Consider the following 25,074-nt stretch of genomic DNA (forward strand, 5'->3'; position numbering starts at 1 on the left):
TTACTGTAATAATAAGTAATTTAATAGTATTTATAATTTTAAAGGAAATATCTAATTATTAACAATATTTATAATAGCAGTAATTATTAATTATAATTACTAATTATATATTTATTAAATTACTGTAATAATAAGTAATTATTAAATTATAGAAATTAATTAATATAATAATCAATAGATTCCACTAATGAAATTACATTAATTAAATTGCTCTTACACTCGCACGAATAAATTCCATTTCCTGCACGGAGAGAGCAGCCCTATTGTATTAATATATAATAAAAATTATATAATGTTATGTAGTATTTATTATATAATATATAATGAAATTTTCGGTTAAATGAATTTTAATCTGAAAGCCAAATCGAAATTGAATTAACCAAGATATCGTATTAACTTAACCGAAATTCCCTATAACCCAAATAACCGAAACCGAATTATGTTTCGATTTTCGGTTCTACCCGAATCATTCTAATCCCTAACTCCTCTACTGCTGTCCTGCAATCAACCTCTCCCGGGTCCACTAAAGCGACGTCAAGTCGGTGGATAGCTTTCCCGGTTAACAAAACTGCGGCACAACCAAAATTCATGCCTTCAAAGCAAAAACAAGGCTAACCACCTTCAGCCATATCTCCTCTTCCATCCATCGCCTCTCTCTCTCTCTCTCTCTGCATGGGATCCATCTTTCTATCCATTGCCATCCTCCTCTTAACCTCCGCATTTCTCCCCGATCTCTCATTCTCCGGCCCAGTCAACTCAGTTTTCATCTACCCAAACTTCACAGCTTCAAATCTTCATTTCGTCGATAGCAGCGGCACTTTCTTGGTCTCTCGCAATGGAACTTTTGCAGCTGCCATCTACAACCCAGAAGGACAACGGACACGCTTCTACTTATGCGTCCTTCACACAGCATCCAACACCATCATCTGGTCAGCCAATCGCGACTCCCCCATCTCCAATACCGGTGTACTGAACCTAACTGTCAATGGACTCAGCGTCGTTAGAGATGACGGCACTCAAAAATGGTCAACGCCGCCGCTGAAGTCACTAGTCACCGCGTTGCAGCTTCTAGAGACCGGTAACCTCGTTTTACTTGATCAATCTAACAACTTTCTTTGGCAGAGTTTTGATTATCCCACTGATACGTTAGTCACCGGACAACGCTTCCCAGTCGGCGCTTCGCTGTCCAGCCCAGCATCGGATGATGACTTGTCGACGGCATATTACCGGTTTATAATAACAGATACTGATGGGTTACTGCAATGGAATGGCCTAACGTATTGGAAACTGTCCATGGATCCAAACGCGTATACTAATTCCAATTCTGCGGCATCTTATATGATGATGAACAACACCGGTCTTTACCTGTTCAGCAGCGATGGACAGGTTGTTGTGGTTCAGGTTGGCCTTTCTCAGGTAGATTTTCAGATTGCAAAGTTGGATTATGGAGGCTATTTTATTGTGCAGAGTTACTCCAGTACTAGTACTGGGTGGAGGAAGGAACTTGTAGCGCCGGAGTTCTGTCAAATTCCATTCGCCTGCAATAGAAATGGCCTGTGTACAGAAAACTCTGAATTGAGTACAGGTAGATGTTCATGTCCGCCTGGCTTTCGCTCCGACTCACATAACCAACCATGCTTGCCTGCAGAGAGTTATCTTACTCTCCCTTCTGCCTGTAACTCAACTGACAATGGAAACAGCATTCAATCCAATTCGTCGACTGTTTTGTATAAGATGCTCGGCGTAGGTATAGACTACTTCGCCAATAATTTCGTGAAGCCAGCAGCTTATGGACTAAATTTAACGGCTTGTCAAGATCTCTGCACCAAAAGCTGTTCTTGCTTGGGCCTATTCTATGACAATTCTTCTTATTCCTGTTATTTGATCAACGACCTTTTGGGGTCCCTTATGTCGAATACTGAGGGCGACACAGATCGATTGGGTTACATTAAGACACTGGTCGGATCCTTGTCGACAAACCCAGATGAGAAAACCCTCTTTGACAATCAGAGGCAAGAGCTTCCATTGGTCGCACTGGTTCTCTTACCTGCAACTGGGTTCTTTCTGTTGGTGACGCTTCTGGTTCTGTGCTTTCTTTGGTGGAGAAGACACTCGCTCACCAAAACTTCTTTAATGAAAATAGGCAGCTTGGATTCTCTCTCTTCCGAAGAAGAGCTTGAAGCATTTTCAATCCCAGGCTTACCTGTGAGATTCTCTTACGAAGAGATTGAGGCAGCAACTAATAATTTCAGTGAACATATTGGAGCTGGCGGATTTGGAGCTGTTTATAAGGGTACCTTGCCTGATGGGACCCTCGTTGCCGTGAAGAAGATAAACAATTTAAGCGTCCAAGGGAAGAAAGAATTCTGCACAGAAATTGCTATAATTGGAAACATTCACCACGTCAACTTGGTGAGACTAAGAGGCTTCTGTGCCCAAGGAAGGCAGCGGCTTCTGGTTTATGAGTACATGAACCGTGGCTCTCTGGACAGGATTCTCTTTGGCAATGGACCTGTGCTGGAATGGCATGAGAGGGCTGATATAGCACTCGGAACGGCACGGGGCCTTGCATACTTGCACAGTGGATGTGATCACAAGATCATCCACTGTGATGTAAAGCCAGGGAACATTCTCTTGCACGATCAGTTCCAGGTAAAGATATCTGATTTTGGACTTTCCAAGCTTCTGACCTCGGATCAGTCCAGTCTCTTCACTACAATGAGAGGGACACGCGGATATCTTGCTCCTGAGTGGCTTACTGGCACTGCAATCTCTGACAAGACTGATGTGTATAGTTATGGCATGGTTCTGCTTGAAATTGTGAGGGGAAGGAGGAATTGTTTATTGAGAACAAGGAGTTCTTCTAGCATTGAGAATGGCAATGTCAGTGGTCTGTCATCTTCATCATCATCTGCAATTGGGTCGGTTTATTTTCCATTATTTGCACTGGGGATGCATGAAGAAGGAAGGTATTTGGAGCTTGCAGACCCGAGGCTTCAGGGGCGAGTGACAGGTGAAGAGGTGGAGAAGCTTGTGCGTGTGGCCTTGTGTTGTTTGCATGAGGAGCCAGCTCTGAGGCCGAGCATGGTGAACGTGGTGAGCATGCTGGAAGGTGGGATCCCATTGGGTGAACCAAGGCTCGAGTCACTGAATTTCTTGCGATTCTATGGCCGACGGGTTGCCGAGGGCTCAAGGATGCAGGGATTTAATGCAGTGTTCGACTTCATGCTTTATCCACAAACAAGTACAACCAGTGGCTCACACGCCTCTTTTTCTAACCTGTCATCACAGCAAGTCTCTGGTCCAAGATAGCTCTGGTGAACAGTGAGTGTGGTGATTATATCTCAAAGTCTAATGGGTCTTTCCATAGATTTCCGTTTAATTGTTTCAGAGGATTCTGTATAGGAGGTTTCTTGGCTGTAGGAGAGGAGACAAGCTAAAAATCAAGCTTCTTTTGGGACATCATCTTGTTCCCTTTTGTCATAGACATATTTCCAGCATCTGTATTCCAATCACTTCACAGAGCATGTGGGTTTTTGATTGTAAATAATTCTTGTTTCAATATACTAAGAATTAGCTCAGTGACTTCAGTCTCATGTACTCTTCTTGGTTTATTTAATGGATAAAAGTTATATTCATTCAATCAGAAAGTACCCGATAATCTTCAACTCAAAATGATCTTATCTGGGGTTCTCTGCCCCAACCTCAACACTCGAAATTAAGTTGAATTTGTGTTCTGTCTATCACAAAATAAACAAGAATCTGGGGCTCTCTGCCGAGTTCGGCTTTAGTCAGGGCAAAGCCCGTTCGAACGGTGTGGGCACAGCCTTAACAGTGAAATAAACAAGCATCTGGGGCCCCCTGCTCAAGACAGCCCCTAAGCCGGGTTGTATAGGCTAATGCATTGCTTAATGTTCAAACTGTGAAGCTGCTCATACAACAGTAATGTCCTAATTTTCTTAAATCATCTTTTCACTAATCTCAGCTTGATGTGCTTTGGATCTCTGACATCCTTTTTATGTTTAGAAGTTTTTTTTTTTTTTCTTTTTTCAATGCCCATCTATTCTACCCCTGTGAGCAAGCATTAATAGCCTTGTCTCTAATACATGTAAGCGGCCAAGCCGTCCAGCACTCCAGCCCAGACTACTGTTGAGCCATCAGTCAATTGAGTCATCATGGCCTTGCGTATGGTGCATCGTCCGATGCTCAGCAACAGTAAGTCAAGGTTTCACTTCAGAAACACCTCCTCCCCAAAACATTCCGACAGACACTCGATTCCCTCACCCAACTTCTCAAATTCTTTTCTCCAATCAAAGCCTCTTGCGAGCCGGAACTGGGTTGAAACACGGGTTCACTCGTTCCACCCATGGAGCTCTCCCCTGAGACAACCGAAGAGACGTTTAGTTTTGGAAGCTGTCATTCTTTTTGCATTCTTTATGATCCTTCTCTGCATTCACATCCTCTTATCTATCCTCCCGCCTGATTTCCCCCAGCGGTGGCATCGCCTCATTGTTTTTTCGGAGATGGATGCCAGGGCCAGCAATTATCCTTCACATTTGTGGCAAGCCGTTGTGGCTTATGAGGATCGTCGATTTTTCCGGCATTGTGGAATTGATCCTGTTGGGATTGCTCGTGCTGTGTTGTCATTGTCTGCTAGCGGAGGTGGAAGCACCATCACTCAACAGGTGAATTCCTCTTCCCCAGTTCTATTTCTATTTTTAAGATGCAAATTGGAGGATGCAGAAGGGCATTTTAAATGTTTGCTAGAGAGGCAACTAATTACATGAATGTTTCGAGAAATCGATAAATCTTAGCTATATTTGTTGCTTTGTATTTCGACAGAAATTACATTGTGTTTGAAGTTAACCCACAATGAGCTTGCATGGTGGACTTGCCTTTCCTATTGCAATTACAGTTTTTGGTTCCAGGTGATAACTTCCAGATAAACAAATGTTCTTCATAAATGGACTTTGGTTTTCTGTTGATGAATAAGAACTTACAGAAGATGGGTTTCTTTTTTGAGCGAGCGTAAAAACTGCAATGTGGATAATCTTGCGTGGTTTTGCCTTTTCCGTATCAGGATAAACAAGATGATGTGATTCTTGTTGGTGCTTTTTCTCCTTTTTTCTTTTTTTTTTTTAATTATGTTTGCACTTAACTGAAATTTTAACATCCCTGAGTTTAAAAGAGCAAGACGTCCTGTTGGATACTTTTCCTTTTACTTAATTTTGTTGTTTGAATTAAAAGCCAAATTTCAAGCTGGAAGATTTAAGTTTTGGGCCTTTTGTTACTGTCTGGTAATGCCTTCCAGCTGATGAGAACTGAGTATTGGTTTTCTTTTTTTTTTTTTCTTTTTTAATTTGATTGGAACTTCGATGTACTTTGATTTTTGAGGAGGCTTGAAGAAGATGACAAGGTTAATGAGGGTTATGTGCATAGGAGAACTGGTAATGAATTCCATCTTAATTTCTCTGAGAAGGCATGATGAATTGGCATCTTCTTCAAGATAGGAGATGCCATCATTAGAAAAATACTCAAACTTGTTAGAAGAATATATATCATTTGTCATTCAATTGCAATTGTGTAATTCATAGTTTCATACTGAAAGATGTGGTGGACAAAATACGAAAAAGGTCGAAGGATGTGTGACATAATCCATCCTGTAATGTTCCTAAGGAGAAGATCTAAGAGAAAATGAAGTCAACAAACAAGTTGAAGAACCAAAATAACTAGTGCCTCAATTTAGAGTAGTTGTGGTATATATACTGGTTACTAGAGCTGAATAGATATAGATAAAGAAAAAATTAAAATGAGAATTCAAAGATGTTAAGATGTGCCGAATAGGGGTAGTTTAGTCTTCTTCTGTTTATTAAGTAACTTGCTTATGTGGCAGTGTTATTAGAGTTACTCTGCCCCACACTTAAGTAAGGGCATTTCTGTCTCTGTAAACATTATTAGAATCTAATATAGATTAAGGGGGTCGACTGGATGGGTTAACCATCAGATTTTCGATAGACCCTTCTTCTTCTTCTCTTCTTCTTCTTCTTCTTCTTCTTCTTCTTCTTCTCTTCCTGTTCGGACTATTGTAGCAGCAGTCGAAAGATGGTATCAGGGCCAGGTTCCTGACCTAAGTCAGTTGGTAAAGCACCTCAGCATTGTTCGTGACTCTTCACCTTCGTTTCTGGTCAGTCGATGGAGAGAACTGGTTCGCCCTAGGTCAGAAACATTACAGCTTGTCTCTCTGCTGCGCATAACCTTCTTCAACAAGGAAAGTGACTTCAGCAGTGAATGGTTGATTGATATTCTCAAAGGAAGGTCGGTTCTCTCTTCTTCTAGTGTTACTTATATTTCTGGGTAGAAACCCTACAAGAAGTTGTTGTACTGAGTAGAACTTAGAGAGCTAGGTTCATTGTTGCCCTAGGAAGGGCTGTGTGTGCAGTAGCCGAATGGTGTAGGGCTGCTGTAAGTTGTTGAATGGTGTTAGGGCTGCTGTAAATGGCCGAGTGGTGTAAAGTAGAATGCAGTGACCTTGCCGAACTCCTTGTGGTTGTGTAATGCCCTCTTAAGTGTGTTAAACAAGTCTGAACTGGGTGCAACAGATTTGGCTGTGTTGTGGTGCTTGAGTGGTTGTAAGAGGGCCTCTACTTGTGATTAGTGAATGGTAAACTGATGCTTATGTGGGACGTAAGTGTGTGAAGCCAGCAGTAGTGTGAATAAGAACAAGTGTGTGAAGTCAACAGTGGTGTTTAGAGGCTGCAATAGGTGCTGAAATATCAAACTGTGAACAAATCAATCAACTTGTAGCTGAGAAGTAAAGTTAGAGACAACTGTGAAAGAGTACAATGGCAGCAATAGGAGATGGCTACAATGATCAGAAACCTAGTGTAGTAATTTCCTCCGACTATCTAGGAGTATAAATGACCTCAATTAAACTAAATGGGGAGAGCTATGTTCCATGGGCTAAATGAGTGGAAGTTTTTCTCAAGGCAAAGAAGAAAGTAAAGCATGTTAGAGATGAGAAGCCACCGGATGACTCTCCAGGGTTTGATGATTGGGAACAAGAAGATGCTCAAATCATGACTTGGCTGTGGAACAGTATGGAACCCAAAATCAGTGCCAACTTCATGTTCCTTGATACGGCTAAGGATATATGGGAGCATGCTAAGAAGCTATATTCTGGACAAGATAACACAACAAGAGTATATTAGCTGTATCAGGAGTACTTTGATTTACAACAAGGAACCAAAACACTAGAAGAGTACTATGCCTGCATGAAGAATATAAGGAATGAACTCAATGTCTATCATCCCCTTACTCCAGATATTCAAGTTCAGCAACAGCAAAGGGAGCAACTAGATGTTACAAGATTTTTAGTGGGGCTGAAGTCGGAATATGAACCAGTTAGAGCTCAAATATTGGGGGGCTCTACTCTTCCTACACTTGAGGAAGTATTCTCAAGACTTTGTAGAATCTCTTTGGGCCAGACAGAGAACCCCACACAGTATGATAGATCAGCACTTGTGATAGCTAGAGGTGGCGGACATAGTACAAGAGGGGGAGGTCATTCTAGAGGGGGCCGTGGCAATTCCATGATTGGTCGGGGTGGCCGTGACTCAGGGGGAGGCCGTGGCAGAGGAAAAAATAACTCTACATGGAAGTTTACTCATTGTGGTAGGGAGATGGACACACAGTGAATTTCTGTTATGACCTACATGGCCTCCCTCTAAATGGGCTAATCATGCTGTAGCAGGCGAGGTTGCTATTAGTGACAGTAAACTGGCAGACCTAATACCTCCCACATCTACATCTACTTCTGGGAGGGAGATGGTGAGTGTTCCGCGTGATGAGTATGAACGGTTCCTTCAAACTACTTCACAGCATACCACTGCCACATATGCCCAATTAGGTATTGCTTGCATGTCATCTAAAACTCCTTCCTGGATTATTGACTCTGGAGCCTAAGATCATATGACCGGGACTCCAGGTGTGTTCTCTTCTCTTTTTGAAACATCCACATCACAAACTGTTACACTTGCCAATGGGTCCTCATCTCCCATCTGTGGTGTTGGTAATGTTGACTTGGCTTCTGTCCCCTTATCATCTGTTTTATACGTACCTAAGTTTCCATTCAATCTTATGTCTGTTAGTAAAATAACCAAAGCTCTTAACTATTCTGTTACCTTCTTTCCTTCCATTTGTGTTTTTCAGGATCTCAAGACGGGGAAGAAGATTGGTGGGGGGCATGAAACTGGTGGATTGTATTACCTTGACGGCGGTGGATCTTCAATTGCACTTCAGACTTCCCTTACTCCTCTACAATGGCATTGCCGACTGGGACATCCATCTCTCAAGTTTCTCAAGATGTTGGTTCCATCATTGAGTTAGTTGTTAGTTTTACAATGTGAGTCATGTCAGTTTGGTAAACACCGTCGTGTGTCCTTCAGTCCAAGAGTTGAGAGTTGTATGTTGAGTCATTTTTCTTTGGTTCATTCAGATGTTTGGGGTTCAATCAAAATAGAGTCTTATAATGGGTACAAGTATTTTGTTTCCTTTATTGATGATTGTTCAAGAATGACATGGATTTACTTGATGAAAGAAAGAAGTGAATTATTTTCCATTTTTCAAAAATTCCATGCTGAAATACGCACACAATTTGGTGTTCCAATCAAAGTTCTCCATTCAGATAATGGTTGTGAATACTTTCTTACTGCATTTCAACAGTATTTAGAACAGCATGGCATTATTCATCAGACCTCGTGTGCTTTCACCCCTCAACAAAATGGGGTGGCTGAACGGAAGAATCGTCATCTTCTTGAAATTACTCGGTCTATGCTTCATCACATGCATGTTCCTAAACGGTTTTGGAGTGATGCTGTACTCACTGCATGTTTCCTCGTGTCTTTGGTTGTGTGTGCTTTATTCATAATCTGAGTCCTGGAATAGACAAGCTAGATGCACGCTCAATTAAATGTGTCTTCCTTGGCTACTCTCAGACTCAAAAAGGGTACAAGTGTTATAATCCCATTGCTCGAAAGTGTTATGTCTGCCTTGATGTCACCTTTTTTGAGTCTGTCCCCTTCTTCTCTAGTCATGAAGCACCCTTGTCCTCGCCCTTACCTCCTCTTCCTCTTCCTGTCAGTGATTCAGTTCCAGAGGCTGTTGTTGGAGTAGACTCATCTCCTCATCCAGTGCAGGTCACCACTGAACGACCACCGATCCGACAAGTGTATACACGTCGAACGACACCGGCCCCTCCTCCTGCTTCTACCTCATCTGCGGATCCTCTCATGGCTCCTATTGCTGAACCTTCAGATCTTGACCTACCCATTGCCTTACGGAAAGGTAAACGTAGTTCTACACTCCATCCCATTTCCAATTTTGTTTCATTATCTCGTCTTTCTGCCTCAAATCGCCAGTTTGTTTCACTTTTGTCTTCTATTTCCCTACTTAACAATGTTCAAGAAGCTCTTAGTTCACCTGGATGGCGGCGGGCAATGAAGGAGGAACTTTTTGCTCTTCAACATACTCTTACGTGGGAATTTACTACTCTCCCACCTAGGAAGCATGCTGTGGGCTGTAAATGGGTGTATACTGTGAAATACTTGCCAGATGGTAGTGTGGAGCGTCTGAAGGCCAGACTAGTTGCTAAAGGTTACTCACAGGTGTATGGTGTGGACTACATGGAGACATTCTCTCCGGTGGCTGAAATTGGTTCCGTTCGTGTCCTAATTTCCTTGGCAGTTATGTATGATTGGCCTCTCCTTCAACTTGACATAAAGAATGCCTTCCTCCATGGTGATCTAGTGGAGGAGGTATATATGGAGCAACCACCTGGGTTTGTTGCTCAGGGGGAGGGTGGTAAGGTGTGCAGGCTGAAGAAAGCAATTTATGGGTTGAAGCAATCTCCACGTGCTTGGTTTGGGAAGTTTAGCGAAGTGGTGAACGCAATGCCAGGTTGATCACTCAGTGTTCAGCTATGACTCAGAAGCTGGGAAGATTTTATTAGTGGTCTATGTGGATGATATTGTCATCACTGGTAGTGATAAATTGGAGATTGGCAAACTAAATGTATTTCTACAAAATCATTTTCAAACAAAGGACCTTGGAACATTAAAGTATTTCTTGGGAATAGAGGTTGCCAGGTCAAAACAAGGTGTGAATTTGTGCCAAAGGAAATATGTCCTTGATCTATTGGAAGAAACATGACTGTTAGGTGCAAAACCGAATGAGACCCGTATGGAACCAAATGTTAAGTTGAGCAGTGATACAGGAGAAGTATTTGAAGATCCTGGAAGGTATAGACGACTAGTGGGAAAGCTGAACTATCTGACTATCACGAGACCCGACATCTCCTTTGCAGTCAGTGTGGTGAGCCAATTCATGCAGAACCCTCGTATACCTCACTGGGATGCAGTCCTTAGAATTGTGAGGTATCTGAAAGGAGCTCCAGGCCGTGGGCTATTGTATAAACCAGGAGGAAAACTTGAAGTAGTTGGGCATACAGATGCAGACTTGGCAGGCTCAGTGAGTGACAGAAGATCTACTATAGGCTATTGCACATTTCTGGGAGGAAATCTTGTGACATGGAAGAATAAAAAGCAGACAGTTGGAGCCAGAAGCAGTGCTGAAGCCGAATATAGGGCCATGGCTCACACTACCTGTGAATTAGAGTGGCTGAGGAATCTCCTACAAGAAATTGAGTTTCACATGGATAAACCTATGAAGTTGTACAGAGCACATAGAGGTTGATTGCCACTTTGTGAGAGAGAAGGTTCTTGCCAGAGAGATAAATACAGAACATATGTCTCGAATGACCAGTGGGCAGATTTGTTTACAAAAGCTCTAAGCTCAGGGAAAGTGAACTATCTATGTAACAAGCTGAGATCATATGACATATATTCTCCAGTTTGAGGGGGAGTGTTAAGATGTGCCAAATAGGGGTAGTTTAGTATTCTTCTGTTTATTAAGTAATTTGCTTATGTGGCAGTGTTATTAGAGTTACTCTGCCCCACACTTAAGTAAGGGCATTTCTGTCTTTGTAAACATTATTAGAATCTAATATAGATTAAGGGGGTCGACTGGATGGGTTAACCATCAGATTTTCGACAGACCCTTCTTCTTCTTCTCTTCTTCTTCTTTTTCTTCTTCTTCTTCTTCTTCTTCTTCTTCTTCTCCTCTTCCTGTTCGGACTACTGTAGCAGCAGTCGAAACAAAAGAAATTGAAGACTACTCAACTCAACTCATTTGTCAAGTCAGCCTTAGTCCGGACTATTTAGAGTTGGCTACACAAATCCTGTCATACCTTCCTGTCATTGGTTATAAGTTGGAGTTTTCTGCTTCTAATGTTCAAGTGATTATAATTTTTTTGATTCTGCTGATCTCTTAGAAAGCTATGAGGTGTTGATTCCTAGGTTTGTTTCCAGGTTTATCCTGCATCATTTTGATACTAGAGACAGTTGATCTTACACTGAGCTATTGCTTGGTATTGATAAGGGTGTATTGCTTTGCGAGATGGTACAATCTCTGTTTCCAAAGCATTAGGATGCTTGGATCAAGTCAAAGAGTGGCCACTTTGAGCTTGGGTCCATTTCCAGTCCACCCCTCCCAAGATCCTGGATATCCAGACCAACATTGGGTAATAAACCTTTATTTTGTTGCATCCAGTGAGTCCAAGATCACACAATTTGGACCAGTGTTTTAAAATGCACCCTACTGCACAGGCGAAGCACATTCCAAGGCATGTTCCTTGCCAGAATCCAGGTTCAGCTCCTCTCAAAATGTTCATGCCTAGTGTGACTAGGTGCATGCTTGGTGTGTCTTGCATCTCAGACTGACCAGGTGAAAGACTTGGGCTGCATTAGTCAGGCTGACCATCCTATTACATTTATGTAATTTGTGTTTCTTAATTTCATAAATGCTATTCTTCGTTTCTGATTAATAAAATACCTTTTAGCTTTAATCTGGTGTACAACAATTAATTGTAAGGCTTTGTTGATCATTCATCCCAATAGTTTGCAGAATGGACCAACATATTTCATATCATCATGCCACACAAGTCATGTATTTCTGAAATTTGGACTATCTTTGAAGTTTTTGTACTATACTGCTTTATGTGATGCCTAGCATGGTCACTTTGGGTGATGCACTACACTTATTTGTGATTAGTTTTATTCAAAGTCTTGTTAAAGAATAAGTTAGTTTCATAAACTAACACAAGCATAATTTCTTTAATTATTGATTATGTAACAGAATCTCTTTTTTTTTTTTTTGGTTTTTCTTATTATCCAGCAGTACATGTTCAACTTCAACCCTTGTATTATGATCCATTAACCCTAACCTTGGGGCTAGCAGAAAGTCTTTTCTTAACTCATTTAAAATCTTAGACCAACCTACTTGGATGGCTGTTACATTATAGGTCAATGTACCCATTCTCTGGAAGGCCGGAAGAAGAGGGAGGGAGGGAGTGAGGGAGTGAGGGAGAGGGGAAGAAGCTAGGATTAAAAAGCAGAGGTAAGACTTGGAGAGCTGGAAATGGAGAATGCTGATCAGAAATCTCCACTCTTCCAATCAAAGTTTTTAATCATTCCTACCAGGTTCTGAATTTCACTTTTAATACACTTATTTCCAAATTTTTACCTATTCCTGTACTGAAATTTCAGGTTTTTATAACCTTATTTCTGAAATTAAATCCAAGTAAACTTAGTTTCAGACATTGAAATCCTAATTCTACTCCTGACTAGACCAGCCAAATTCCCAAGTTTCCCTAACATGTCCTACTTTAGAACATATCTGTAATTTGCTTTATACCATGGAGGCAACACATTTTAATAGAAATGTATCATCTTAACTTCCTCTAGCTATTAATAAATGAAAGGCAAGGTAACCTAGCAGTTCTAATCAAAACACTTCATGAATCCTCTTGGCCCCATGGGTTAGCTGTCATCTGCCCCTAACAGTAACTCCAGTCAAAAGCACTGTAACTGATATAGGATCCCAATATATAACCTCTTCCCCACGAGGAGTGGCATAATACCAGTTGCAGGTGCAATATAATTCACAGACCTCACAAAGATGGGATATTATGGATGTTGATAATACTGGCTGTTTTGGACTTTTGACACTAAGATTAAATTGTCAGGCATTATTTTTTCAATTATTCAGGGTATTTTAAACTTTTTGTCCTTTATTTTTATTACTTTTTGAGAAAAAGTAGGTAATGGAGATTGGTTGCAAATGTCCAGAAAATCTGAATAATGGTTGTGGGGTTGTGGAATCAGAAACTTAACCATGAATTGCACACTTTGAAATGTAAGTGGAGACCTTTACTGCAGGAAAGTAGTGGAGTCGCTTAAGGTTTTCTCATTTTTTCTTTAACTTGATATTCCATTTCAGGTTGAACCCATACTACCCTCTATTTATGCACTAGCAAAACAATGCTATCATTGACATATAAATTCATGGAGGGGTAAATGCTAGATAAGTGATAATTAGATAATAGTCTTTCTTGATAAATAACTCAATTTTATTAACAACTAATGATGCACAGTAGAACATTGTGACATGTCCCTATTTACTGAGGGTTCTTTGTACCGTGTTATCGACAATCTCACCTTCATCACATCATAATCATCATCTCAGCTTTGTCTCAACTATATGGGGTTGGCTACATGAATCCTGTTTTTCCATTCCGTTCTGTTCAGTGCCATATCCAACTAATGATGCACAGTAGAACAGTGCCATATCCCAACTATATGGACATCAACAATCTCTAAGTTTTATGTTCCTTCGAAGATCTTATCTATCAAAGCCTTCAGAATATTTCAAAATGAAAACCCAATCAAGAAAATAAGAAGCCAATCTGCAGACAATGTGAAGGGTATCTCTTCCCATAAAGAAGATTCTTATATTTCATTCCTTACAACTTTATCAGCAAACTAGAAATGGAATAACTGCAAGCAAGGAAAATGCTTTACACATTCGACCTGAAATTGTTGTTCATGCATGAAACCCCTTAAATATCAGGTTAGTTGAAGTTGAAATAGTTTTTCCTAAAGGAAGAGAAGAAGATCTCTGAGATCCCATTTGGGAGGGCTTCTGTGTTGATTGAGATGTGTTGACTGAGCTGCTTCAGAGAATAGCTTCACCGGAAAGTCAATTTTGTGGCTTCTGTAAGCCTATTTCTGACTTTCCAGATTTTCACAAACATGGCTTCACGACATTCCTGGTTTCTCAGCTCATGTAACACCAGAAGCCACTGTGTGAAAGCCTTTCCAAATGGGCACTATATTTTTTAAACCAACTGATGCTTAACAAGTTTGTGATTGCTGTCCACTTCTTGCACAAGAATCATCTACTTGCCATGCTGAAAGCTTGTTTTGAGTAAGAGTCAACTTTATCCAACAAAAATAGACATGCTAAAGCTGCGATTCATACAGAACTTGGTTCAGCTTGTTAAATAATAACTAACTTATCTTCACTATGTAATGCTGATAGCCTGATACTTGCCTTTGCTTCTATGTACCTTTGATGCCATGCATTCTGAATTAGATATTAAGGACTCTAAATACCCATCTTGTTCTTTTTTCTTGCTTTTAATGATGGGACAGCATGCATCTTGTTCTTTTAGCGGCTCTCCTTATAGATGTATATTCCTGGCTGTACATGATGTAAACATGCTCTATACATGTAAATATGATCTTTACAGGGAAAAATGTAATACAATACTTTAACTTTTCTCAAAAAAGAGAAAAAAAAAAGATTGAGAAGTTCAAACATTCAATGCTAACCGACGCTTAATGAGTAGGTAATTGCTCTTCTTATCTTGTGCATGACTTGTCTATTAGCCAAACTTAAACATCTTCCTATAAGGTGACCACGATCTGAACTACTATCCGTCAAAGCTAATGCATAAAACTAGTAAACCAGTTGGTTGTACCACCATTTGCATTGTTGTCCAAGACTTCTTGTTTCATGTTCTTAATTAAGTTGATGATCACGTTCTTTGAAACAATCACATATGTTCTACTTCTAGGTACATGAGGTTTTGCTTTATTTCATTTCAAGGCTCTTCTTTTCTTTGAAATCCTTGATATCCTTTGTTGTAGTCTAATTAGTTCCGATTGCTTCATAGTCTTAAGTCTTTCTAATGCGACGTCCTTTGCTTAATTTTGTTTGACAGCTCGTGAAGAATACATTATTGAAAAATGAACGTACATTAGCAAGAAAAATCATTGAGGTTATTCTGGCACTTATACTGGAGAGGAAAATGTCAAAATGGAAGATACTGAACTCCTATCTGAGTAAGGTATAGTTATATTTCTGTACATAACTTGAGTTCATGCAGTCTCTACTTTGTTTTACATGGTGATTTTCTAGAACTTCTGTTGTATGTTTTCCAGGTGGGGCAGGTGTCAGTACTGTGCTTTATTGTCTTTTTTCTGGTTCTTTATGCTTCTTTGTCAACAGCATGTGACATGGAATCTAACTAAACACTCTTTATCCATTTATCTTCTATGTTCAAGTGGAAAAAAGCTTCTTTTTTTATTGTGCAATAAGTTGTTTTATGAGTCAATAGCATTACTTCTTCAAGTGGCTTTCATAATCCTTTTGTTTCTTGATGACTAGTTTATTGCATAGGCATTGTTGAAATCAAGGAAAACTGTTGTGATTTTGGGGGTGGGTTTAAGTTAGGCGGTTAAGGTGTTTCTTCCCTATATTATATCATTTATCTTAATAATATAATTGCATAATATCTTTAGGTGAAGATTAGGAAAAAAATTGCAAGTCCTTAGAAAGATATAATAGTAGGATGCATCTCTTTTTGCTTCCCAATCTGGTCAATTTATGCTATATGCCTCTCTTTAGTGGACTCCTGAACTGACATTACTATACATGTTCTTGTTGCCTAGTTTGAGTTCACATATTGTGCATGAATCTTCTTTATATATACTCTTCTCTCTGATTATATCACTAACATTGATTGTCTAAGCACTTGAAACTAATGCTGCATTTATTTCATGTAAAAGGGGTGAGAAACAAATTTTATGGCCTTTGTCTCCTTCAGTGATAGGGGAAGAAAACTATAAAATTGTGTTATCAACCCCTTTTAAAAAAGAAATTTTATTGAGGAAATTTTTAAGATACATCAAGGTGGAAAACTTCTCCACCCTAAACAATCAAAAGATAACAATTTTTCCCAAAACATTTGATATCTAAAAGCCCCTTGTTTAGCTAGAGTATTTTCCATCCCATTATCAGTTCTCCTCACCCATTTAAAGGTGACAGTTAGTTCCCTTGTTATACTTTCAATCTCCTGAAAGTTGTGTCTATAGATCCAAGGGATTTGGGTATTACATCTTGTCCTGGAAATGACCACTTGAGAGTCCCCTTCCACCTCCAACTGATGGAATCCAAGCTGCTTTGCAAACATTACGCATTGGAGCATGGTCAATAATTCTATTGTCAACGAATCACTATGCTCAACAGGTCCTGAAAGTAAAGCTAGTAGTACCTTGTCCTCTGAATCACGGAAAACCCCTCCTAACCCAGCCACACTTCGGTTGCCTATAAAACTTCCATCAAAGCTAAGCTTTATAGAGTTGGTCGCTAGAGATCTCCAATCCATGGTTATTCTTTCCTTTACTTGAGCTGAAAGTGCCACTTCCAATTTCTCAAAATGTCATTCAATGAGAAGACTTTAAAGTTTTCCAAATTCTTCACCCAATATGCACAACTTTTTTATTGTGTCCAAGACTTCCATTTTGGATCAGCTCTTCTCATTGAAAATCCTTCCACTCCAAGGGTACAATTGGAATTTCATATTATGTTATGTTATTTCTCTCTTTTTAGTTAGGGGTAAAGCTGTCATTTGTTATTTGTTATCAAATCAATAAACGTGGGTGGCTTTTAGAGAGACGAGTCAGACTCTTGATCTCTACTTTTAGCCCTAGTTCTTCTCATATTTCTCTCTACTCTCTATTTCAGGCTGAGATCTCTAGGGAAGATTTCTACTAGTTTTCCCTCTTGTTTTATTCTGTTTTTTATTTAATTTGAAGAAAAACATTTTAAATGGCATTATTTCCCTTGCACCCAATAAATAAAGAATCATAACTCTCAAGTTAGGTCGTATGTATCAAACATACCAACTTGTTACTTCACTATAGCACAGGCTAAACACAGTTAGTACATACATTAGCTAATTGTTCCTTAGAACAGACAAATGAAAGGCAGATTTTGCCTTTTTCCACCTCTATCAATCTAACTATATTTGGCTTTGTCATGCTGAACTGGGTTGTCAGTTATATTTATTTTATTTCTTCCTTATTGTCACAATAAAGAGGTATAGTGCTGGACACGGGAAAACCTAATTTGGTTAGCAAGTTTCTTATCTACAAAGATTTAGCTACTTCATGTGCCATGGAACAATATTCTGCCTCAATACTTTGACCTAGCCACTACTACTTGTTTCTTACTTGTCCATGCTATCATGTTTCTACCCACAAATTTGAAATAACTTGTGGTAGACCTATGGTCATCAACAGAATTGGCCCAATCAGCTTTTGCATATGCATCACTCTAAGATGGCCATGGTTAGAGAAAAAGATTCCTCTTCTAAGATGTTTATTGCAAGTATTTGAGAGCATGTTTAGTTGTAGCTAAGTATGCTGCAACTTGATATTGCAACGTATGCAATATCAAGTTGTCAAATAGATGGATTTAAGAGTCTTCCAAAGTCTTTGGAACTGCTTAGCATTTGGAAACCTCTCTGCCGTTCTCCCCAAGTCTATGATTGAGGTACATAGGCATATGTAGTTGGGTTGGACCCCCTAAATCTCTCTATCTCTATCCCTAAAATACCAGGAAAAAGAAACTCTATCCCTAAGAAGATACTTCCTTTGGAAAATGGAGATGTTCTTATAACACATAGCAATCTCAATCCCTAAAAAGTACTTTAGAGGCCCTAGATCTTTCACTTCAAACTGAGATGCAAAGAACTCCTTAAACTTCCAAATTTTAGATTTCTAGTTCCTTGTAATGACTATACTATCCATGTACACTATCAACTAATCAAGGTGGCAATCTGACCTTGCTCCTCGATAGGGTGTAATTAGCTTGACATTGGGAGACTATTTTAGATCATGTAGTGCGTTTTTTAAGCCGCATACTTTCCCTTTGCTACCTTCATGTTGAAAACCTATTTTAGCTCAACTATATATACTTCATCTTCTAGATCTCTATCCAAGAAAGCATTCTTGATATCTAGCCGATGAAGCAGCCATGAGAAGTTTGCTACCAAAGATAAGAGGACTCTTATGGTAATATTTATCTTTTCACTTTAAAAATCTTAAAATTTGTAAGTTTCTATTCAATTTGGTTCAAATGGTTCATCATTTTATGATTTCCATTTTCTAGGTATGTAGCTCTTGATCTCTTACGAAGTTCTGTTGTCAGATTTGCCTTCATTTAGTGGAAATCTTACGAGGGAATAAATGCAGATATACTGGGGACATGGTATTTATGGAATTGAATCAGCATCTGCTTTCTATTTTGGGAAGCACCCATCCCTTCTTAGATTGGGAGAATCTGCAATGCTTGCTGGGATTATACCTTCACCTGAGGCCCGGTCACCACTGAGGGACCCGAGCAGGTCTTTGAGATCCTTGCTGATTTTGTACCTTGTTTTTATTTTTTTGTTTATTTTGTTTGATGAACTCCTGCAATGTATCTCATGTTTCTCACTTCAAGTTCAGTTATCTTTTGGTATGCTGTTAACAGGCTGCCCTGCAAATTCTAACATTTTAAATTTGACTTTCTTAAAGAGGGAAGAGCTCTCAAGCTAGAGCACTAAGGAGAATGGTGGAAGCTGGTTTTATTGATATTGAAGTAGCACTTTTCGTTGTGAATCAACCTCTACTTTTATGTGTTGGAGGTCCAGAACTTGTAAGTCAGCTATTGATTCCTTCCTCTTGGATTGTATACTGGGAACTCCACAATTTGATTACACTTCATCTTGAAATACTCCTAAGTTGTGTCATTTTAGGTTGGTTAAATGTACAAGTTTAATAAATCAAATTTCATTAACCGAGGAATATGTACACTTCATATGTTTCTTAATTTGAGAGAAGGATCTTTACTGCTTATACGCAGGGTCTTCAATGCAGCTGTTTCATATATATTGCTTTATCTGCTGCCCATCCCTTTGGTTTCCAGTGTTTCTAGATGATCATGGTATAAGTTGCACCAAGTAAACTGAACTGACGTGTGATTAAAATGTAAAAGTAACAATATGCCCCATGCACAGTTAGCCTATTTGGTGGTAAATACTTACCCAACTAAACTCTTATGTATTCGTCTTTGTCCAAAAGATATATCCAAAAAAAGGTTATGGGGTATGTCCCTGAAAAAGGAGTTCAGTAGTGAGAACCATGATTGCACACTTTCCTCTTTCCTCACCTCTTCCACTATTGATACTTTTTATTTCTCGAGGAATCACACTGGACACAATGTTTCTTTTCTTGCTTAACTCTTTCACATAGAATGTTATTTTGATAGTGGTTCTCATGCTTCTATATGGAAATTACTTGGTATTTGGTACTGTAAATGCATACACTCTGATTGGTTTTGTATGCTTTATGGTTGCTAGTATTATCAAAGTAACATGTAGCAGAAAGTTCCCTTTTTTAATGAGTTTGGTTCACAATCAGCATAATGATTGTTGTAAATTGAAGATGACCTAATTGGTGTTCTTTATATCCATAAAGACTAAATTTTCTTTATGTAGGTAGCGGGGAAGGATGCAGGTAATTCAGATAAACAAAGTGGCAGGAACTCAACCACGAAAGAAATATGGGACTGGAAAAGACAAAGCAGCATCTGGGAAGTAAGAGAGAATATGGAACTGTGGGCAACAAAGGTCCGAAGAAGATCTGTTGGGAAATCGAAATGAATATTTTCTCAAGAAATGCAAGAAATTCTTTCCCATAAATTTGCTTTGTACTCAATTTAAGGTTTCTTACTGAATATTTATACTACTAAAATGTGTTTTTTTTTTTTTTTTTTTCTCTCCATGGGTGCCTGTACTACTAGGGCTAGCAATTTTGACCCCAACCCATTTGACCCACCCAACCCACCCATACCCACCCAATCTATTAGCAAGTCAATATGGGTTCACTAAACCCATTAGGGTCAGTGGAAAAGGGTCAGGGTGGGTTGGGTTTAGGGTACCCATTAGGGCTAAGATGGGTTGGGTCAAAGTTAGCTTTATCTATACTTGCCAAATCTAAAAAAAATAGCAGTTAAAGTGACTCAAATTCAAACCTCCTAACGTGTTTATATCTCACTAGAATTCCAAACCACCATGCTACATTTCATTTTGAGATTAAAAGTGAAATAAAATAGATTTTATTAATTTTCGTGTTCATATGCAATTTTACACAAAAACATACACAAACAATTTTATAAAGTAATTTTATGAAAATGACTTTTACAAAAGAACTTTTGTAAAAGTATTTTTATACAAAAGCACTTTTTGAAAGAATTTTTATAAAAATACTTTTATATGAAAACACTTTTATAAAAGTACTTTTATACAAAAGCACTTTTGTGAAAGCATTTTTATAAAAATACTTCTACGAAAGTACTTTTACAAAAGAATTTTTACACAAAAACACTTTATGAAAGTACTTTTATGAAAGCATAAAAGCACTTTTATAAAAATACTTTTATGAAAGCACTTTTACAAAAGTATTTTTACACAAAAGCACTTTTATGAACTTTTATGAAAGAACCTTTATGAAAGCATACAAAAGTACTTTTATCAAAGCACTTTTATAGAAGTGCTTTTATAAAAGTACTTTTGTGAAAGCACTTTTACGAAAGCACTTTTATAAAAATGCAGTTTTTGCATTTTCTGCATTTCTTTAGCTATTTTCTACATTTTTTGTAATTTTGGTATTTTCTGCAGTTTTTGCAATTTTTTGTTATTTTTCTACATTTTTTGAAAGTTTCTAGTATTTTTCTACATTTTTACAATTTTTTTGTGCTTTAATGCATAATTTTTGAATTTTTTGGTGTTTTTCATGCATTTTCTGTAATTTTTTGGTATGCTTTGAATATTTTTTATTTTTTCTACAGAAGTTTTAATTTTTTTGTAATTTTTAGTATTTTTTTTACATTTTTTTGCAATTTTCTGCATTTATCTACAGTTTTTGCATTTTCGAGTATACAGATTGACTTGACTCGTTTTTGTCACATGGTAGTCTTGAGAAAAATTATTATCTCAAAAGTTATTATTTCGAGTATATGTGTCGTCTCAACCCATTTTTGTATTTATAGGTGAGGATAGGTGAGTTAGTATGGGTGAAGGTGGTTAAGGGTCAATATGGATGGATCAAGTGGGTCAATATGAGTGGGTTAGGGTTAGGGTGGGTTATGACCCTTTAATAATGATTGATGATGGGTCATGGTGGGTTGGTGGGTCAATATGGGTGGATTGGTATTCAACCCTTGCCTAACCCAACCCAACCCACCCATTTGCCACCACTAGTAATTATCTTCTACAAGATGATGGGTCAAGTTTGTTACCCCATTACTCTCTCTCTATTAAAAAATATATATTTGAATTCAACTGAATATTCGATTTAAATTATCTAAATTTAATTCGATTATGTCAAATCTTGGATTTTTCGCTTACCTGAATGATATAGGCGAAGAATAAATTGAAGCTCTCATTTGAATGCTTATTTTTGTGCACTTTAATTGTGCCTATGCCAAGTTGAAATTTTAGTTCTCATATGTATTTGCCTAATTGAAGGCTTATGTGTATGCAATTTCATTGTGGCTATTATTAATTTGTAAATTCGGCTTAGTTAGGAAAAAGTACAAATACATATTTACAGTGTAAATACATACAAAATACAATACAAAGATTTATACTGTATATATTTGTATTTGTACTCTTTCAATCCTTCCAAACTAAGCCTCATGTTTTCTTATATTTTGTGCTTTTATTCTTTATTTTATGGGTTCGACTTGGGTGGGTTTTGATTGGTCAAAACTCTTCCTATACCATATCTTTTCCACATCATAGATTTGGTTCAACTATGATATGAAAAATATATGATATCTAAAAAACTTCTAACCAGTCAATTAGAAGCATAAATTTGGTAGCCAATCAAGTGTTACTTATTAAAATGGATTTTGATTGGTCAAAACTCTTCCTATACCACGTCTTTCCCGCATCATAGATTTTCCCTTTATATTGAGATTTTTATGATATCCTTTTAAGCAAACTGTAAGTTAATTGAGATGATACCCTTGGCTTTTTACCTCTTTAGCCAAAATCCCTCATTGCAAGGAAGATCTCATCTGAGCAATGAAACATTCTATCTAATAGAAATGTTATCTTCCATGGCAGGGATGAAGACTACCAATGGAACTCTTTCATGTATACAGTTAATTACCCTTCTGAATTGGATTCCGAAGAGTATCACTCTAAGGGGGCGTTCTTTTTTAAGATTTCGAGAGGGGGAAAGTTCGTCAATAGGATTTTGGTTCCCATTTTTTTTAGATTTCTGTGGAGACTAGCGAAAGTTTATTTTCCTAAGTATTACTTACCTAGGTAGGCAAATAACTTTCTCTCCTAAAGGGAAAGTTGCCAATACTTGAATGGGACAAAAATGCCCCTTTTAATAATGAATTTTTTATGGCTAAAATGATCATTACCTTATTTACATAAGAAATAAAAGGACATGTGTAAATGCATTTATCCAGGTAAGTGTTTCTCAAGAAAAACTCACCAAGATAACTGCATTTACTTGAGTAAATAATTTATTGAAAAACAAACAGGGCCTAAGAATAACATACCTCATCTATCCAAAACCTATTATTATGGAACCCTAATCAAATGGAGTCTCCGTTCATCATTGTAGCGGCTTTAATGTGGCAGTTGTGATGTGCTCGTAACAAACTAGTTTTTGATAAAAATCTAACCATATCCACTAGGCATCATTTCGAATGCAATGTCTCCAATTCAGTCCTCTCGGTCAGCTATGTCATGGATCCCACCTCCTGTTGGATGCATTAAAGTTAATGTGGATGTCGTTGTCTCAGATTTGGCTTTTGGTATTGGTATTGGTGTGTTGTGTAGAGATTCCATGGGACATCATATTCCGAGCTTGGCTTGTTGTATTGCTCCCTGCTATGCCCCTCTGGCAGAAGCTCAAGCCTAGTTGACTGGCCTTATATAAGTTGGTCCATTCTCTAAATTTTTGTCATATCATCCTTGAGGGAGATGCCTTGGAAGATATCCAATCCCTGTTGGAGGAGTCTTCCTCCCCGCTTTGGTCAATACATGCGTATGTTGCAAATTGTAGGAGGCTTCTCTCTTCCTCTTTTGAATCTGTCTTAGTTACCCACATCAATAGATCCTTCAACAGGTGGCTCATTCTCTTGTTAAATTGGGTATTTCTGGTCATTTCTTTTGGAATGGTGTCAACCTCCTTGTATTTCAGAGTTAATTTCTGAGGATTTGTCCTGTTTTGAAGGATCTATGATTCAAGACAGTTGATTATTATTGCATTTTGGCCTTTAGGCCCATTCGACAAAAAAAAAAAAAATCAAATGGAATCTGGGTATTCATCTACAATTAATAGGTAATTTTCATATTGGTCTTAAAAGAACTTACTTCTCTCAATCAAATTTCCATGGAAATCCTAAAATTTATTAGTGGTAAAGATTGGATTTCAATTCTTCATATCTAAATACAGTGGTTTCAAGTTCATTCCTTATGAAACCGATTAGTAAGAAATGGTACTTATTCCCAATTAATACCCTATACTTTGGGCACAGTGCCACTTTGGTTCTCGAACTTTAAAACGCGATAATCCAATATTTGAACTTTTAAAATGTACCAATTTAGTACCTATCGTTATTTAGTCGTTAACTAGCCATTAAGTGGCATATCATTTGAAAAGACACAAAAGCCATTCAAGTGTCATTTAATTTTCTTTATCAACCATATAAAAACATTAGAAAAAAATTAACAATCCAAAATCCTTGCCTCTTCTATTCAAGAAAGTTGGGGTCACCAGAATATCCACTGAGACGTGACCCAACTTACTTGAATAGAAGATAAAAGGATTTGAGACTATTCATTTTTGTCAACATTTAGATGATTAATAAAGAAGATTAGATGACACTCAAAGGACATTGGTGTCTTTACAAATGCTACTTAATGGCTGGTTAACAGTAGGTATTAGATTGGCACATTTTAAAGTTTGAGGACCAAAATGACACTACTAGGCCCAAAGTATAGGGTACTAGTCAAGAATTTTCCCAATATATAATGAACCTTCTCTTAGTTTGAACAATGATGGTTTCTTAAATGAGATTGAAGAACCAAACGCGCCTTTCTAAGGAGAGGGGTCTGAGATGTTTTAATGAATGGTATCAACTGCTTTGTTTTATCCATCTTCAAGTTCAGCATATGCCCAATTTGGATGCAACAAATCCAATTACGTCAATAATATAGGTATAAGCAAAGTTTTACTTAAGCAAGGCCTTAATTGAAGAAAGTTTAACCTATGCCTCCTCCACTTTATTTATTCGTGACTCACATTTTGAGAACTCAAAATAGGTTTTCATCATGAGATGAAAGATTTATACCACACATCTCAGTACAAAATGTGTTTGTTAGTTTTTGGGAGAATGACGGTTCAGCCCAGGTTCAGAATTTATAGCCTCAAAGTATATTTGGGGTAGGTGTCAGCTTGGAATTGATGTCAATTCATAGGCAGGTATGGATGCATAGAGTGTGGGATTTTTGACTTTTTGAATGTTTTATAGTTCTGCAGTGGAAATCAGAAATCTGCATTAGGCCTGTCCGTACTTCTTCATTAGTTTTTTTCCCATTATAACTCATAATTGTAATGATTATGTGATAATGAAATAAGGCTGAGTTTGGTTTAAAAGAAAATGTAGGGAAATGAATTAAAGAGAGGAAAATGTGATATATTCAAACCAAACACAATCTACATATGGAAATGGTATGATGGAGCAGTTTGTTTCAATCTATAC

At 38.1% G+C, this 25,074-nt stretch overlaps 2 protein-coding genes across 3 annotated transcripts; both read left to right on the forward strand.

The window, feature by feature from the left end:
* Positions 1–615: 615 nt before the first annotated feature.
* On the forward strand, positions 616–3,641 carry LOC148874080 (G-type lectin S-receptor-like serine/threonine-protein kinase At5g35370). Of its 2 annotated transcripts, XM_088965590.1 has the most exons (2): positions 616–1,078; positions 1,172–3,641. In XM_088965590.1, exons 1-2 carry the CDS (start codon positions 673–675, stop codon positions 3,310–3,312), a joined length of 2,547 nt encoding a protein of 848 aa, XP_088821716.1. In that variant the 5' UTR covers positions 616–672; the 3' UTR covers positions 3,313–3,641. The 2 variants fall into 2 exon arrangements, with proteins under 2 accessions (XP_088821716.1, XP_088821715.1); XM_088965589.1 differs by having other exon boundaries at positions 616–3,641.
* Positions 3,642–4,045: 404 nt separating this feature from the next.
* Positions 4,046–20,046, forward strand: LOC148874081 (uncharacterized). The gene is made up of 5 exons (XM_088966685.1): positions 4,046–4,685; positions 15,179–15,304; positions 18,495–18,646; positions 18,819–18,939; positions 19,781–20,046. Exons 1-5 carry the CDS (start codon positions 4,176–4,178, stop codon positions 19,943–19,945), a joined length of 1,074 nt encoding a protein of 357 aa, XP_088822811.1. The 5' UTR covers positions 4,046–4,175; the 3' UTR covers positions 19,946–20,046.
* Positions 20,047–25,074: the final 5,028 nt, after the last annotated feature.

This window comes from Nelumbo lutea, chromosome 1, assembly GCF_056320005.1.
Source record: "Nelumbo lutea isolate HS-2025 chromosome 1, American lotus-T2T, whole genome shotgun sequence".
NCBI lineage: Eukaryota > Viridiplantae > Streptophyta > Magnoliopsida > Proteales > Nelumbonaceae > Nelumbo > Nelumbo lutea.